This window comes from Populus trichocarpa, chromosome 19 (assembly GCF_000002775.5).
Source record: "Populus trichocarpa isolate Nisqually-1 chromosome 19, P.trichocarpa_v4.1, whole genome shotgun sequence".
Lineage (NCBI taxonomy): Eukaryota > Viridiplantae > Streptophyta > Magnoliopsida > Malpighiales > Salicaceae > Populus > Populus trichocarpa.
The window spans coordinates 5,973,767-5,990,073 of NC_037303.2; the positions used below are offsets into that span (position 1 = coordinate 5,973,767).

The window sequence follows — 16,307 nt, forward strand, 5'->3', positions numbered from 1 at the left end:
GATTTGCGGGTTTGCCAGGATAACCCGGGTTGCCTTGGTTTTTGAGTTTAGTGGGGTGTCTTTTTTTTAAATTGAAGTTGATTTTTTTATCGTTTATTTTTTTCTCATATAGTTAAAAAAAATAGTTAAAAAAAAATTTATATTATTAAACTTTATAAAGTCCATAGACTTATCCACAAGTTTGGTTGGTTGATTTGGTTCGCAAGGTCTAGCAAGTTTAACTTTTTAAATTAGATTTTTTTTCATCCTTAGATACAAGGATAATTGGGAACTCTGTTTCATAATTTGTTTCATTTCGCCTTTTCTAAGGCTATCGCGATCTAAAAACAATCTCGGTATTGGGTTGGTATTTGATTTTGCAATCATCTATTTTTGTTATCATATAGTTAAATAAAAAATAGTTTTAAAAAATTATAATCCTAATGGAGTCCATACGGGGTTCACAGATTTAATGTACTAGCTCGGCTTACCCGATTCACAGATTTGATGAGTTTACCCACCAATAGAATATGTTTTTTTTTGTTTTTGGCCTTTTAATTGTTTTTAATTTATTCTTTTTTGATTTTATCATTTAATATTAGATTGATTGGGAAATGGATTGCATTATTGATTTTTGTTTCATTTCTAGGAATAATTGTCTCAAATTAAGTGTCCTTTTTAGGTTGGTGCTCAATTTTGCGAGCATCTATTTTTATATAATTAACTAAAAAAATTTATAAAAAAATTATTAAACCCAATAGAGTTCATGACCTGGGTCGCGGGGGAGGGGGGGCAAGGTTGATCCAATATGTTATTATCTCAATATTTGTTTTAAAAAAATTATCATCTTGAAGTTTTTTCAAAAGTTAAGTCATTTTTTTTTATCGATCATCAAGGTTGTATTTGGACTTATAAAATCGATCGATTTAAGTCGAACTAACTCTCACACGGTTTAATTAAAAAATTGAAGAGTTGAGTTGGGAGGATTTAAAATTAACCCACTTGGTCATGTTTAATAACACCATTAAAAAATTCTTGGTACTCTTAATTTATTTTTATATTTTTTAAAAAAAATTAGTCCAACCGACGATAATTTGCATGCTGATATACTAGTCTTTTATTATATTACGTTCAACCTCCTACTTTCTTTCTTTCATTCAATTATAGGGTTTTTTTTATATATGTTATTGGCTTGCTTGTCAATTTTGTTAAACGGTGTCTTTAACATTTGTATTAAAAAAACTAATAAACAATGTATACTTTTTTTATTATTGAATCAATTCTCTGAAATTATATGAATTTATTCTTCAAAATCTGATAGTATTGCTGCTCGAATTAACAAAAATAATGTAAAAAAATATTCACGTCTTAGATAATTATTTGGTATTGTTAATAAACTAGATTCAATTTATTAACTTCGAAATCTCCCCAAGTTTAAAATTAATTTGCATGAAAATTATCCTAATATAACTCAGCTAACTTGGTAGGTAAAAGTGTGGTCTGGCTTTAGAAAAGATCATAATGACTTCTTTTTTTTTAATTTGAGACAACGACATATCAGATCGACCTAAACTTCCCTGCTTAACTCGCTAAATTTGATAGACTATATTGGGTTTAAGAACTTTATTGTTTTAAAACTATTTTTTATTTAATTGTACTATAACAAAAATAGACGCATATAAAATCGAGTACAAACCATATATCGGGAAGTTTGATTGAGATTGTGATAACCTCATAGAAAGTAAATCGAAATAATTTATAAATGCAAATTTAAAATTAAGCAAATGTTGAATAATGAAATTCAGAAGGAAAAAAAATACAAAATAAAAGGAAAAAAGATGGGGAAAATACAAAAAAAAAAAAAAACTAAAACAAACAAAAAACAAAACCACCACCTCCCCTGTTCATATGAACAAAACATGAATAAAGGAGGAGGTGTGTTGCACTTTATGTTTTTTAGTATAATAGTAGTTAAATAAAAAAATAAAAAAGAAGAAAAAGAAAAGAAAAAGAAAATGAAAGACCACCTCCTTTAATGTTATACTAGCATATTAACCCGCGCTCTGCAACAAGTCAATAATATTTTTTTTCAAATATAAAATAAATATGAAGAGTATAAAGCATCAGACCCAAAAGTCTCAGCCAAACCCATTATCCTTGGGGTTGGCTGTGGATAATGGGTTTGACTACCGAGCCCGACCTAATATTCTTGGGTCTGGCTCTGGCTCCGTAGCCGGACCCAAATGTTATTGGCTCTGGCCGCGTGCCAGACACAATAACCCAAATGCCATTGGGTCAGGCCGCGAGCGACACCCAATAGTGTTGGGTCTGGTTGCATAGTCAGACCCACCGATCTTGGATAAATTATTTTTTTATATCATCACATCAAACTAATACAAAAACATCAAAAAAATATTAATTTGAATTAAAAAAAATTCAAAAGTTTTTAAAGCATTTTTTAAAGGCAAAAACAAACATGCTTTAATAAGAAAATTTAACCCAATCTCAAATGAAAAATATTATCATCACCCAACTTTTGTACAATATAAAAAAAGTCTCATCAATTTATTTTCTCTTTACCGTATGAAAAAATAAGAGAAAAAAAATCTAAAAAAGCAAAAAAATAAAATTGAAAATATCTAGCGGCCCAACTAGACCCAATAGTGTTTGGTTATATTAAGATAATATTTTTTATTTTTAAAAATTTATTTTTTATATCATCACATCAAAATAATACAAAAACATCAAAAAATATTAATTTGAAGTAAAGAGAAAAATAAAAAATTTTGAAAGGCAAAAACAAACATGCTTTAATAAGAAAATTTAACACAACCTGAAATGAAAAAAAAATTATTATCACCCAATTTTTATACAATATAAAAATCGTTACATCAATTTATTTCCTCTTTGCAGTATGAAAAAAAAATTCAATAAGAGAAAAGAAAAAACATTTACAGAGGGAAAAAAAACAAAATTGAAAATATCTTAAAAGGAAAAAAAAATTAGTTATCTATGTATTGGGCGTTGCTCTGCTATGCGCTATTAATGATACTACTATAAAAAATACTTTATTAGAAGATGGTGATAGTGCAAATACATTTCTTGCTTTTAAAACGCAAAAACAAACATGCTTTAATAAGTAAATTCAACCCAACCTCAAATTGAAAAAAGTTATAATTATGAGTATAAATTCTTTTTTTTATTAATGTAATTTTTATTTTATTGATGCATTCTTCTTTTATATATATTGAAATTCTCAGTTGTAATGACACATTAGCTTGAACTCATGAAAACAGGGTATTTTGTTTTTCTTTGAGCTGAGAATAGCATCAGGAACCAATCCATGTCCGGATCCAAGGTTAATATTTTAAAAAATTATAGTTTTTTCTAATAGTAATAATAGTATTTTTTTAAAATTTTTAATAATAATAATAATAATAATTTTTAATTTTACCCTTCAAATCAAATCTATGGTTTTTTTCAATTTTGATAATAATTTTTTTTAAATTTATTAATTATTTTTTAAATAATATTAATTATAATAAAAATAAAAATATTTCTAAGACAAATATCGCCATATTTTTCAATTTATTAATTGTTCCAAACCTCTAGCTGTCAAGTGCCAAGCATTTGGTAGAGCATATCGCCATATTTTTCTCATCCATCAAAAGATGAAAAAAAACACAGAACTAAATCACTTTCTAGGGAGGCTGATAAGTGGTCAAATCTTATATGTAAGGGTAAGACGTGCTTGTGTTCAACACTCTGCCAATTAATTATTAAAAGAACAAAACCATCTATGTGGTGGTCCAGTGGTAAGAGTTTGGGACCAAGAGGTTTGCTTCCTCTGTGGTCTCAGGTTCGAGCCCTGTGGTTGCTCATATGATGGCCACTGGAGGCTTACATGGTCGTTAACTTCAGGGCTCGTGGGATTAGTTGAGGTGCGCGCAAGCTGACCCGGACACCAACGTTAAACTATATAAAAAAAAATTATTAAAAGAACAATGCACAACAAATGGAAGTAGCGACAACGTACGTGCTCTCTAATCGGGAAAAGAGCACATAACATTTTCTTTTTTTGTATAGAAGAAGGGAAAGGCATCAAAAAACAATGAAAGAAGAGTCATGCAACAAACAGGAAGTTCCATGACAAAAAAGTAACAGGAATATTGGCCAGAAGGTAATGCAAGAGGCAAGCAGCGTTTCAGCGCAGATTATAACACAGGAATTGCCATAAGCAACCAGTTGAATGCACAAAGGTAAGCAAGTCGAAACATGAACAACAGTATGCAAAGTCAGACCAAAGAAATTCAGGACATAACAGAAAAAAGAGAGAAAAACAGTGCACTAACAGTCCAGCACAGCTTATGGGAGCAGCAACACCACAACACTTCACAAACCAGTGTGCACAAATGCAACAAATCACAGACAATATATGCATGATACATGGGATGTGTGAGTGTGGGTATAAATAGAAAGGTCTAACAAACAAGAACAACATAGAATCCAAAATCCATAGAGCCTAAAATCAAAAATCTCCTAAAGCACAAAGACAACAGTATGAAACCTAGGACAAAACCTTTTTCATGGAAACCAATAACCCCGAACCCAATCCTATAAAGCATAACAAACCAAGATAAAATTAAATAAATAAATAATAGAATCAATGGAACCCAAACAAAAACTAACGCAACACTACGACAACAACTAAAGGAATTATAACGACCTAGAGAAGCAAGCAATGTCAAGCAACAAAAGAGACCGTCAAAATCAATTGCACACTCAAACAACCATCTCGCTCTAACCAGAGTTTTAAAACTCGGACCGGCCCGGCGGGTCGACCCGGGACCCGGCCGACCCAGGCATGGAACCGGTCCTGGTGGAGGCAAAAACCCGCTTGGAAGTTGGCCCGGTGAAACCCAGTCGACCCGGCGGGTTGACCCGGAACCCTGGCGACCCAGGTAAACCCGGCTGAGACCCGGTCTCTCTTTTTTTTTTTTTATACAAACACATTAAACTACATCGTTTTAAACGATGAAGACGAATAAATGCCTCCCAGCCGGGGGGCTCTGTCATTAGTCGGAAAAGCGGATCTCCAGGAGAGAAGCAAGATAACTTTCTTTGATCCACCTTCACGGACAGGAAAGAGAACGAAAAGAGACGCGCTAAGATCATGTGATGACGCGCTAAGATCATGTGATTGAGGCTCACAGTTGATAGATATGGCTGAGGCTGAGCTGCTGCTAATCTTGACCAAAACCAATGTTGGGGATAAGATTCTTAGTTGAAAGCAAAGTTGTTGATGCTTGGGGATGAACTCATGCTATTATTGGTGTGATTGAAGCTCACGGTTGATAGAGGCTGCTTGCTGCTAAAGAAGGAAACTGTTCACGTTTAAGATCACAATGGCTGAGCTGGTATGTGACCAAGGTGCTGTTGCTGGAGAAGAAGAAGTCACCAGCGGCTAGGAGAGAAAAGTTAAATAATTTCTCTCTTGCTCTCTGGGTTTTCTATTTTTTTTTCTTTCTTCTGTGTGTGTGTGTGTGCTGGGGAATGAGAGAATAGAAAAGAGTGTTCCAGTGTGGGGTCTTTTTGAGGGATAGATAGATAGGATGGTCATGGATCGTAATTAGACAGGACTCTCTGATTATCAAAATGATTCCAAATTTGATGAAACGATCATGTTCCCAAATTCATATCAATACCCAGTCATTGAGCACGGACTTGAATTCAATACCCCTTCTCCTGATCTCACCCCTGAGGATAGTGATTCCACTGACCCGCTTCTCAAGTACATAAGCCAGATGCTTATGGAAAAGAACATGAAAGATCAGCCACACATGTTTCATGATCACTGTGTTGGGGTTTTTTTTAGGTTGACCTGGGTCAACCCATCTGACCTGTGACCCGGTCATGAGACCGAGTCGACCACCGGGTCGGGTTTCAAAACTATGGCTCTAACAATGTGTTTGGTTTCTCATAGCTTTTGCTATTGGCAGTTTGAAAAAAATATATTTATAAAAATTACTTTTAGTTGTGGTTGGTTGGATTAAAATGTGTTTGGTTAAAAATATGGTTGAAATTATGATTGGATAAAAAATAGTTTAGAAATATTTGATTAAAATTGCAGTTGAAAATGATGTCACTAGTAAAATGACTAAAAAGAACATGTATTAATTTCTTAGTTTACAATTACATTAATGTGCATTGAATTATTTCATATATACAATAATGCAACATTACAATTCTATTTTTTGTTGTCCTATTAAAATAGTTGCAATCTCTTTACGAGCATAATCCATTCGAGAAGGCCTTTGTTATCTATGATTTTGTGAACGTGGAACATATTAAGAAATATCTTTGTAAATATTAGTAATATTTTTACTTGTCCAAAAGGTCTTATCCCGCTAATTTTGGATCACGGTTTCAAAGCCTTAATAGTAGGATTGATAGAAAGTTACAGCTGTATATATATGCTATACCATTTGACCTTAAGATACAAGAAACCATTCAACCATTTATTTTCTTAAGATGATTTCAGAGCAACACCCTGATATTTGACCATTTCTACACCTTAGCCACCTTTAACAACCTTGTCCAATCAAACACCACCAGAAACAATTCCAAAAATCCCGATACGGATTCAACACATCCATACTTCGTTCATCAATCAGATCACCCCAGTCTCATGCTTGTTCTAATAAAGTTGAATGACACCAATTACCCATCTTGGAGTAAATCCATGATTTATGCTCTCACAGCTAAGAACAGAGTTGGCTTTATCAATGGATCCATTCAACCTCCTTCAGAAACTGAACAACCAACAGAATATGCTCTCTAGAATCGATACAACAATATGATTTTATCATGGCTTGCTCACTCGGTGGAACACGATCTGACCAAAGCAGTCGTTCATGCCAAGACTATTCATCAAGTATGGCAAGATTTTAAAGACCAGTTTTCATAAAAGAATGCACCAACCATATATCAGATATAGAAATCCATCGCTTGTCTCTCACAAGGCACCATGACAGTTTCAGACTGCTACAAAAAACTCAAAGATCTCTGGGATGAATTAGAAACATATCAAACCCCTCTCACATGTAACGAGATGAAAACACACAATGCACAAAAGGAAAAAGATCGAATGATGCAATTCCTTATGGGCCTCAATAATACTTACAACAGTGTTCGTAGCAACATCCTCATGATGTCTCCATTGCTTAATGTTCGCCAAGCCTAGTCACTGGTTGTTCAAGATGAAACATAACGACAAATAACATCAGGATCAACAATTTTTTTTCCTATTAAAGCTGGGATTCATAGCCGATCAAACAATATGTCGAATAATTCCACAAACAAACACTATGAGCATTGTGATAGAAACGGTCATATAATTGAAGAATGTCGGACCCTTAAATTTCATTACAACTACTGTGACATGAGAGACCACACTAAGGATAGGTGTAAATTTAAAAATGGGACATGGGTACCCAATGACACAGGAACTCAAGGCAGTAGGCATAATCAATCCAAGCAACAACATCACGGGTCGAAAGGGAACTGCAATCCACGTGGGTCCTTTCCTACTGCCCACGCAGTAGACATAACTCCAATGAATAGGGGCCAGTCACATGGCTTTAGCACGCCAACCCATTTGGCTTCTCAAACCAATCTTTTACATGTGCTCTTTGTAAGGCAACTCCAACAACTAGCACAGGTTGTTTCTATGATCAGTTCAACTCATTCCTCTAATAATAGCAATGCTTATGCAAATGCTACAGGTTTGGCTTCTTTTTTCATCCCTTCTATAAATTCTATGTTCACCAATCCTTGGATTTTAGATACTGGAGCTACTGATCACATCATTTATGACTCCACACTTTTCACTCAAACTGAATCATTATAAATTTCCACTGTTAATTTACCCACTAGTTCTTGTGCCCCAATCATTTTCACTGGCACCATACCATTCAATTCCAATATCACATTAGATAAAGTTTTGTGTGTTCCATCTTTTCATCTAAATCTCATGTCTGTTAGTAAACTCACTAATTCTCTAAATTGTTGTGCCATTTTGTTCCCTACCTTCTGTGTCTTGTAGGACTTGGCTACGAGGAAGATGGTTGGCTTGGGTAAATAGCGTGATGGTCTCTATTACATGTCTCCGTTGCAAAGAACACCTATCTCATGTCAAGTTTCCCTCTCCTCTCATTTATGGCACATGCAACTGGATATTTGTCTCCTTCTTATCTTAGATTAGCTTGTTCATTATTGCCTTCCAATACTATTTTTTTTTAATAATAATTGTAGTGTTTTTCCCATAGCCAAATAAACAAGACTTCCATTTTCTCTAAGTTCAATATCCACTAAAGCTCCATTTGATTTGTTACAATGTGATATTTGAGGTTCACACAAAATTCCCACACATTCAAGGGCATGTTTCTTTCTCACTATTGTGGATGACTTTACTAGATGCACATGGATATTTTTTATGCAACATAAATTTGAAACCCAAAACCTCCTTATATCTTTTATTGCTTTTGCCCATACTTAATTTCAAGCCAAGATTAAAACATTTCTTTACGAATGTCAAGTATTGAATAATATGTCTAAGATTATGGAATTATTTTTAAAATATCATGATTATACATAGTTTCCTAAACATTAACATCAAAACTCATTCCTCCACTCTTCCTTCATTTGGCCGAATGTCATCTTCCTTTTCCTCCTCCAAAGTTTTCTTCATTTACTTGTTATTTGAACTTGTTTTCATGCTATTCCACTTCAACTTCATCATTTTCCTTCCCCTCCTAATTCCCCCAAATTCCCATAAGAATCCTAAGTTCAAGAATCAAGGATTTAAGGGAAATTAAAGTAAAATTCCATGAAATTACTTCGTAACTTAATCAAGTAAGCTTAAAAACATATAAATCAAATATTAAATCCAAACTTCTTATGCTTACCAGTTGACTTTCTTCCAATTTCTCTTCTCTCCCAAGGTTAGCCATATTCCCTCTCTCAATTCCTCCATCATTCACTTGATTCTTCCTTAGATTAGTGTTTTATAAGTTAGACTTTGAAAGTTTACAAGGTTATTCTCACTTTTCTTATTTTTTTCCTTGGTTTTTATGTTTTTCCCTTACTTTTCTCTCTTTCTCTCTCGCTTTTTCTTTTCCCATTCTGCTTCTGCCCAATCGACAGCATATAAAAGGAAAGGAGAACAGATTTGTTTTATTTTTTAATGGCAAATAACCATTTTACCCTTAATGAGTCCTTTTGTTTCTATTTGATGGTCCTTTTTTTTTTGTTAGCACTACATAAATTTTAACCAGATTTTATTCAATATATTTTAAGGTCTCTCGTAAAAATTCAGCTCAATCTAATGGTTGGATAAAAAATTACGTCCAATAACGTAAAACTGGTCAAATTGTGATTTTTCATCAAATTTCTGAATATCTCCAAAACTTCTGAAATTTTAACCCAAGCTAAGGCATCATATTATAAGTCTCCATGTAAATTTTCAGAATTTTATGATAACCTGATCGAGAGTTAAGAATTTTTCTTTTTACATAAAACTAGTCAATTTATGATTTTTGCTTTGTGCTGCTGGTTGGGTTAGCTTAGACACCTCCACTATGTGGTTTCTTTTTTTAACCTTTCCTGCACATTTTGGTTTTGGCCTTATATAGCCTATTTTTTTTGCATGGAGCTTGTAACAACCCCGATTTCCTACATCTTTTTCCACAATACATTGAAAATTTTCAGGTAATTTTTTTTTATACAGGTTCCACAAAAATTTCAGCTGAGTCTTCCCTATACTGGGAGGTCCCAAGTTATCGACAAAATCATATTACACTTCCAATTTTATTTCACATCCCGATCCAATCATCCTGGATCTCAACCCAACTCATCATCATCAACACAACACATCTTATTCTTTTTTGATCAAATGTTAGAAATATATAGATCAAAAAGTTCAGACTAGCTGGAAAAAGAACCAGCTAACCAGAAAAACAACTGTACAGAACAAGCTTGTGGGAACAGGCTCCCAACAAGCACCTGGAATAGAACCAGAAAAACTGATCTAACCAAACCTTCAATTATAACCAAAGGAAACACACCTTCAATTATAACTAAAGGAAAACAGAAAAATATTACAAGTCAATTATATAAAACAATCAGCACCGAGAGCAACAAAAGGATGGCAGACTAGTAACAAACAACAACGGCTAGCCAGCCAAGCCGAAAACAGCCAATCATGTAGAGACACTTCCAGTCAGGAGGACAGCAACTCTACAGAAGAGACAGAGAGCCCGAGAGTGCCAGAAGACACCAAACTCAAAAAGCCAGAAACCAAGCCAAACCATGGAGAGCAAGCGAGCCGACATCCCCTCAAACTTAGAGCAGCTTCAGCCTAACACAACCAAAAAACTTGCTGCACCATGTGTCCCCCAGCCAAAGAGACACCGACACCGACAACAGCCTAGGAGCCTGTCCATGCAGGAGCGAGGATGACATTGGCCGATAACAAATGCCCAGGTGACAGCCAAAACAAATTAAATACCCAAAACAGAGCTAATCAATGCAGGGATGAGAAACCATGCAAAATCCATGCACGTCCAAGCAAGCAGCCAGTCAAGGCAGAACAACACAACACAACACAAGGAAGACAGCCACAATCAATTTCAACTGTTCATCCAGGCAGACACTGCTCAACCATGCAAAGGGGAAAAAACCAGCCAATCATGACGAGCCACAAGCTTCTGTAAACCCCATGCAGAAAACAAGGAAAACAGAGGCTAAAACAGTGTAGGGGCGTGGAAGCCATGCAAGACCATGCACGTGAATTTACCCCAGCAGAACCATTCAAAATGCAACACTGTAAGCCAGGTGATTTTTTTCATGGAAATACAATATAGTGTAAAACAGAATATGAAATTTTCTGAAGATAGCCTCAACTGATTTCCCTGTATTGTTAAATATTCTCCTTTTTCTTTCCTCCCAAATCAAATATACAAGGACAACAAGGGATACTCTTCTCATTCTCGGCTGCAGCCCTTTTTTGTTGTTTTTTAAGATCCGAGAGGCTCTGCTTAGGGAAGGCATATTGTTATGAATCTTGAGCCAGAGTCTGGCCTTTCTCCAGAGAAAAGCTTACCAGTGACAATTGAAGAAGAGATGAGCGTGTGATTCATCGGCATTTTGACAAAGAGGGCATATAGGGTCAGGAGAAAGAAAAAGAAGACGATCTTTTGTTCGCAGCTTGCCCAACATTGCCAGCCAAAGGGAGAAGCTATGTCTTGGAAGAGACCATTGCTCCCATACTACATTAGCCCACTGCACAGGGTCGGATTTGTGTCTGAAGAAGTCATATGCATTGGCTGTAAAAGGACTTTGGTCAGAGTGCCAGTTTGAGAGAAGTTGTTGCACTATTGCAACCCCACCACAAAGATTAAGCAGTCTGTCACGAAGAGAGAAGATGGACTTTCATAGAGGAGAGTCAGTTTTCTTGGCATTCAAGGAGCAAATGGAGGCATGGGAAATGTAGTAATGGCTTACCCATCGAATCCATAGGGAATCTGCTTTCAAGTGAATATTCCAGAGATGTTTGGCAAAGAAACTGTCATTTCTGGCTTTGATGTCATGGATCCCTAGACCTCCTTCATCCTTCGGCAAACACACTTGCTTCCAAGCAACAAGAGCAGATTTGCTTCTACGCATATCACCAGTCCATAGAAAGTTCCTGCACAGGCTGGTAATCTTGTTGATAACTATTGCTGGGATAGGGAAGATACTAATCCAAAATTGCACCATGCCATGCAGGACCGATTTTATGAGCTCCAGTCGTCCTGCATACGAGAGATACTTGCCCATCCAACACTGAATAACAGATTTCAACCTTTGAAGGAGAGGAGAGAACTGGCTGGCGAGAAGTCTGTGAGGGCTAAGAGGGACACCGAGGTACTTAAAAGGAAAACTGCCTTTGATGAACTGGGAGAGGCTGAGGATGGCCTGCTTTGTTTCCTCCAAAACACCTGCAAAGAAAATGAAGGATTTGGCTGTATTAGTGACAAGGCCAGAAACCTCCCCAAAGACTCGAAGCTGCTGGAGGAGCATATGAACTGATGTCTTGTCACAACGGCAGAGTAGGAGAATATCATCAGCAAACCCAAGGTGGCTGATTCCCAAAGCTTGGCATTTGGGATGAAAGCTGAAACCAGATTGCTGGGTGGAACTGTGCAGTAATCTAGAAAAGTATTCCATGCAGGTAATGAAGAGATAGGGAGATAGTGGATCCCATTGCCGAACACCACACTTTTTTTTGAAGAACCCAAAGAGATTACCATTGACACAAACAGAGAAAGAGGCAGTCTCAACACATAGCATAACCAGATGAACAAACCTAGCAGGGAACCCCAAAAAATAAAGGAGATCACGAAGGAAAGGCCACTGGACTGTATCAAATGCTTCCCTGAAGTCAATCTTGATGGTGCAGCGGGGAGATACACGCCTTCTCCCATAGCTTCTCAGTAGCTCTTGCATGAGATTAATGTTATCAGCTATGAGTCTCCCACTAAGAAAAGCATTATGAGAAGGGCTGATGATATCCTTTAGCACGTGGGCTAGCCTCTCTGCAAGAAGCTTGGAAATGACTTTGTAGGTGACGTTGCAGCAAGAGATGGGTCTGTAGTCTGCGGCAGAGTTGGCATTTGCTGACTTTGGGACAAGGGCTATGGTAGAGTGATTAAGTTGCTTGAGCATCTCCCCAGAAGAAAAGAAGTCTTTAACAGCTGAGCAAAAATCTTCCCCCACGATGTTCCAAGCTTTCTTAAAGAAAGCTGAGGTGTAACCATCCGGGCCCGGTGCCTTATTATCATCCATACTGAAGAGAACCCGTTTGATGTCATCAGCCGAAACTGGGCTAAGGAGGAAATCATAGGAATCAGCATTAACACAGGCACCACTTTGAACAACATCAGCTCACAGTGGAATAGTTTGCTTGGAAGTCCCTAGGAGCTCCTTATAGTAAGAGACGAATACTCTACCAACCTCTTCAGCTGATGAAGTGAGCATGCCATCACTACGAACTATAGCTGGGATATGGTGTCGTCTGTGCCGTTGGCTCATTAAGGAGTGGAAGAATTTGGTTCCTTTGTCACAGTCTTTAAAGAAAGTACACTTCAACTTCTGGCCAAAAAAAACATCTTTTCAGCTGATTTAAGATTTACTAGATTCAACCTCTGCTGCTTTTCCAGTGCAAGGAGGTGAACATTATCTCTGTCATTCTGAAGATGAAGCTGAGTATCGTCTAGCTCTGTCACTGCTCTAGCAACCCTCTCCGAAATGTGACTAAAGTGAAGATTGTTCAGAGTTTTCAGCCCGCCCTTCAAGTGCTTGAGCTTTTTACAGAGGATATACATGTGTGACCCATAGATGTCCAAGGACCAGTGCTGAGAGATGGTTTCCAAGAACTGAGGATGAGCAGCCCACATGTTGAAAAATTTGAAGTTTCTTTTGCCACAAAGCTCCCGTGAACCCAGCTAGACAGTAGATGGGGAGTGGTCTGAGAATGCTCCCGGGGTACCAAAGTGGACATGGGTCATTTGTTGCAGAGAGAGCCACTGGGGGTTTGCCATTACTCTGTCTATCTTTGTCCAGATTGTACCATTTGTCCATGTAAAATGAGAACCTGTCGAGTTCAAGTCTGCAATTCTAAGATCAGAACAACACTCCCTGAAGTCTAAGGTTTCATAGATAGAAACTGGCTCCCCGTTGTGCTTGTCTTCTTGAGAGAGGATGGAGTTGAAGTCACCAAGAAGTAGCCATAGATCCTCCGTTCCCCATCTCCTTAGATCCTCCCACAGAGCTCTCCTGGCAGTGATGGTGTTGAATCCATATATGAAGGTGGCTGAAAAACAGAATTGTTGCACCAAGCTAGTAATCAAAACGTGAATCCCCTGGGCAGAGAAGTGAAGCATTTCAACCATCACTGTTTCAGGGTTCCAAAACACTATTATACGAGCATAAGCTGCAGCTTCAGCATTGCTAACAAATTTCCAAGTCTTCAACCGAAGCTTATGCATGCAGGCAACTTTTGGCATAGACAACTTGGTCTCTAGGAGACCACATACATCAAGCTTTTAACTCTTCATGAGGCCAGCGACTTCATGTTGTTTGAGAGGGCTATTAATCCCTCTCACATTCCAGCAGTGAACAATCATGGGTGGGGAAGGGTGGGAGGAACCCCACCACTGCCTGAAGATCTATTTGAAAACCTGTGAACTGAGCTCCTGGTGAGCACACCTGAACCTGGACAATGGGAAGCCTTGTTGCCAGCAGTATCAGCTGAGAAGGCAGCAGCTTTTCCTTTAGAGGGAACAATTTTTTGAGCTGGCAGGTTACGAACAGCAGGTAAGAGAGATGGAGTCTGTCTCTTTGTTGCCAGAGCTATGCTTCCTTTTACGAACAGTTTGCCACTCCTCTAAACCTGTATTTGTGACCTGAGGACGAGGCTGCACATCCTGAGCCACACAAGACTCTGAGGGGGCAGAGGGAGCAACAAGCTCAGGGCCATCCACTGCAGGAGAAGCAGCAGGGGAGCCTTCAACAAGGGGGGCAGCAGCAGGTGGGGCATCAACCTGAGTATCAACAACAGGGCTGAGACGAGTAAAAACACTACCTTTGCCTTTGACATTTTCTTTGGAAGTTACATTAGCAGAGGCAGCCTTCTCAATTGTTCTGGCCTCTTCCTTACTCTTTGAGCACGCCCTTGTGGAGTGGCCTAGCACTTTACAGTGCTTGCAAAATTTGGACAGCGTCTCATAGATAACCCGTTGGATAAGTGTGTTTCCATTAGGCAGGGTGACATTGATGGAGGATCTAAGGTCAGCTAGGAGGTCAATTTCAACAAGCATATGGGCATATGATACTCTCTCCTTAGTGGCAGTTAATTTGTCACACTGCAAAGGCATGCCCAGGACACTAGCTAATTTTGATAAGCATCTAGGCGTCCAGCACTTTAATGGCAGGTTAGGGAACTTTATCCAGACAGGAACTTGAGACATTTCTGAACTTGAAAAATCAAAATACTCAGACATAGGACACAAGATAAGGGGTCTACCATATACTAGGTATGGCCCTCCACACAACACAGACAGTTTATCTTCTTCATTTTGAAACTTATAGACAAGCCAACCCGATTCATGAATGGTAAGTCGGGCGTCACATTTCCATACATTCTCAATGATGCTAGTTAAAGCTCTGTAACCGGGAAATTTGCTAGAAACATAACCAATGGCACACAATTTCCAATCATCACAGGAGTGGTCTAGATCTTCAGCTAAAAGAGGACAGGATTGGATATCATATAAGGCTGAAAAGTGCATAAGCCTTGGACAAGATGAGACGTTTCTGTTGGAGGAGAATAGATCTCTCCATTTCCCATTAACAGGTGGGGGAACAGAAGGGTTACCTGCTTTAACAGAGCTGGACGGGATAAAGGTGGCATCTTTGGGACTGGCTGGTGTTGGTGGAACCACCGAGGGCAGAGAAGCTGGCAGATCAGGAGCCTCCGTAGCTGGAGAAGATGGTGTTGGTGGGGGAGACGTTTCATAGTCATCCTCAGAGCAAGAGAGATCAAGATGTTCTTCTCCAAGTTCTTCGTCTTCAGAACGGTCCACCTCAAGGAACTCATCAAGAGATGCATTTGTGTTGTCCACCGGAGACCCATCAGCCTTTCTGGCAGAGCTTGAACTTGCACCGTTGGATGGGATGACAGCTGGGGTAGGGGGTAGATCTGCTCTTGGTATATGGGAAATAGCACCATCAAGCGTACCAAGAGCGGACTTGAGACCAAGAACCAGTGAACCACCTTGGTTTGTGTGAGATGGAACAGGAGCTTGCAATGGAATCTGTGAACGCTTTACAGCTGCTGCAGGTTTCCTTTTGCTTTTAGCCATTTGAGAAAAAGAGCGGGAAAAGAAGGGGAAACGGGTTGAGAGAAGTGGGTTACAGGTTGAGGGAAATAACTTTGAGATCAAGAGCAGTGGACGGCCATGAACACGGGAGGAAACAGCTTCGGGTGGAAGGAGAGCATCTCTCTCTTGTTTCTCTCTCTAGCCGACTCTGACTACACAACACATCTTATTCAATAACATCATATAATGTAATTTAAGTGAAATAATTGATTTCAACTATAAACATGCATTGTTAAATAGGTACTTAGAGTTACAAACATTAGATTAAAGTCATACATTCAAATTTACGGACTAATATTACATTTCAAGTTTTAGGAGATAAGACTCTTAATTTATAAAAAATTACAT

The 16,307-nt window shown here is 37.9% G+C and overlaps 1 protein-coding gene across 1 annotated transcript; it reads right to left on the reverse strand.

Annotated features, from left to right (window-relative positions):
• Nucleotides 1-9,983: 9,983 nt before the first annotated feature.
• LOC112326225 (uncharacterized) lies at nucleotides 9,984-15,941 on the reverse strand. The gene is made up of 8 exons (XM_052449678.1): nucleotides 14,471-15,941; nucleotides 14,287-14,373; nucleotides 13,623-14,098; nucleotides 13,186-13,523; nucleotides 12,968-13,093; nucleotides 11,542-12,904; nucleotides 11,141-11,319; nucleotides 9,984-10,041 (listed from the first exon to the last, which is right to left on the reverse strand). Exons 1-8 carry the CDS (start codon nucleotides 15,939-15,941, stop codon nucleotides 9,984-9,986), a joined length of 4,098 nt encoding a protein of 1,365 aa, XP_052305638.1.
• Nucleotides 15,942-16,307: the final 366 nt, after the last annotated feature.

Coding starts and splice junctions, on each gene's coding strand:
- LOC112326225 (XM_052449678.1), bottom strand. CDS start 15,941: ATGGCTAAAAGCAAAAGGAAACCTGCAGCAGCTGTAAAGCGTTCACAG. Junction 14,099..14,286: donor TTCCCATTGTCCAGGTTCAG/GTGTGCTCACCA, acceptor GTGGTCTCCTAG/AGACCAAGTTGTCTATGCCA. Junction 11,320..11,541: donor ATTCCCTATGGATTCGATGG/GTAAGCCATTAC, acceptor GACCCTGTGCAG/TGGGCTAATGTAGTATGGGA.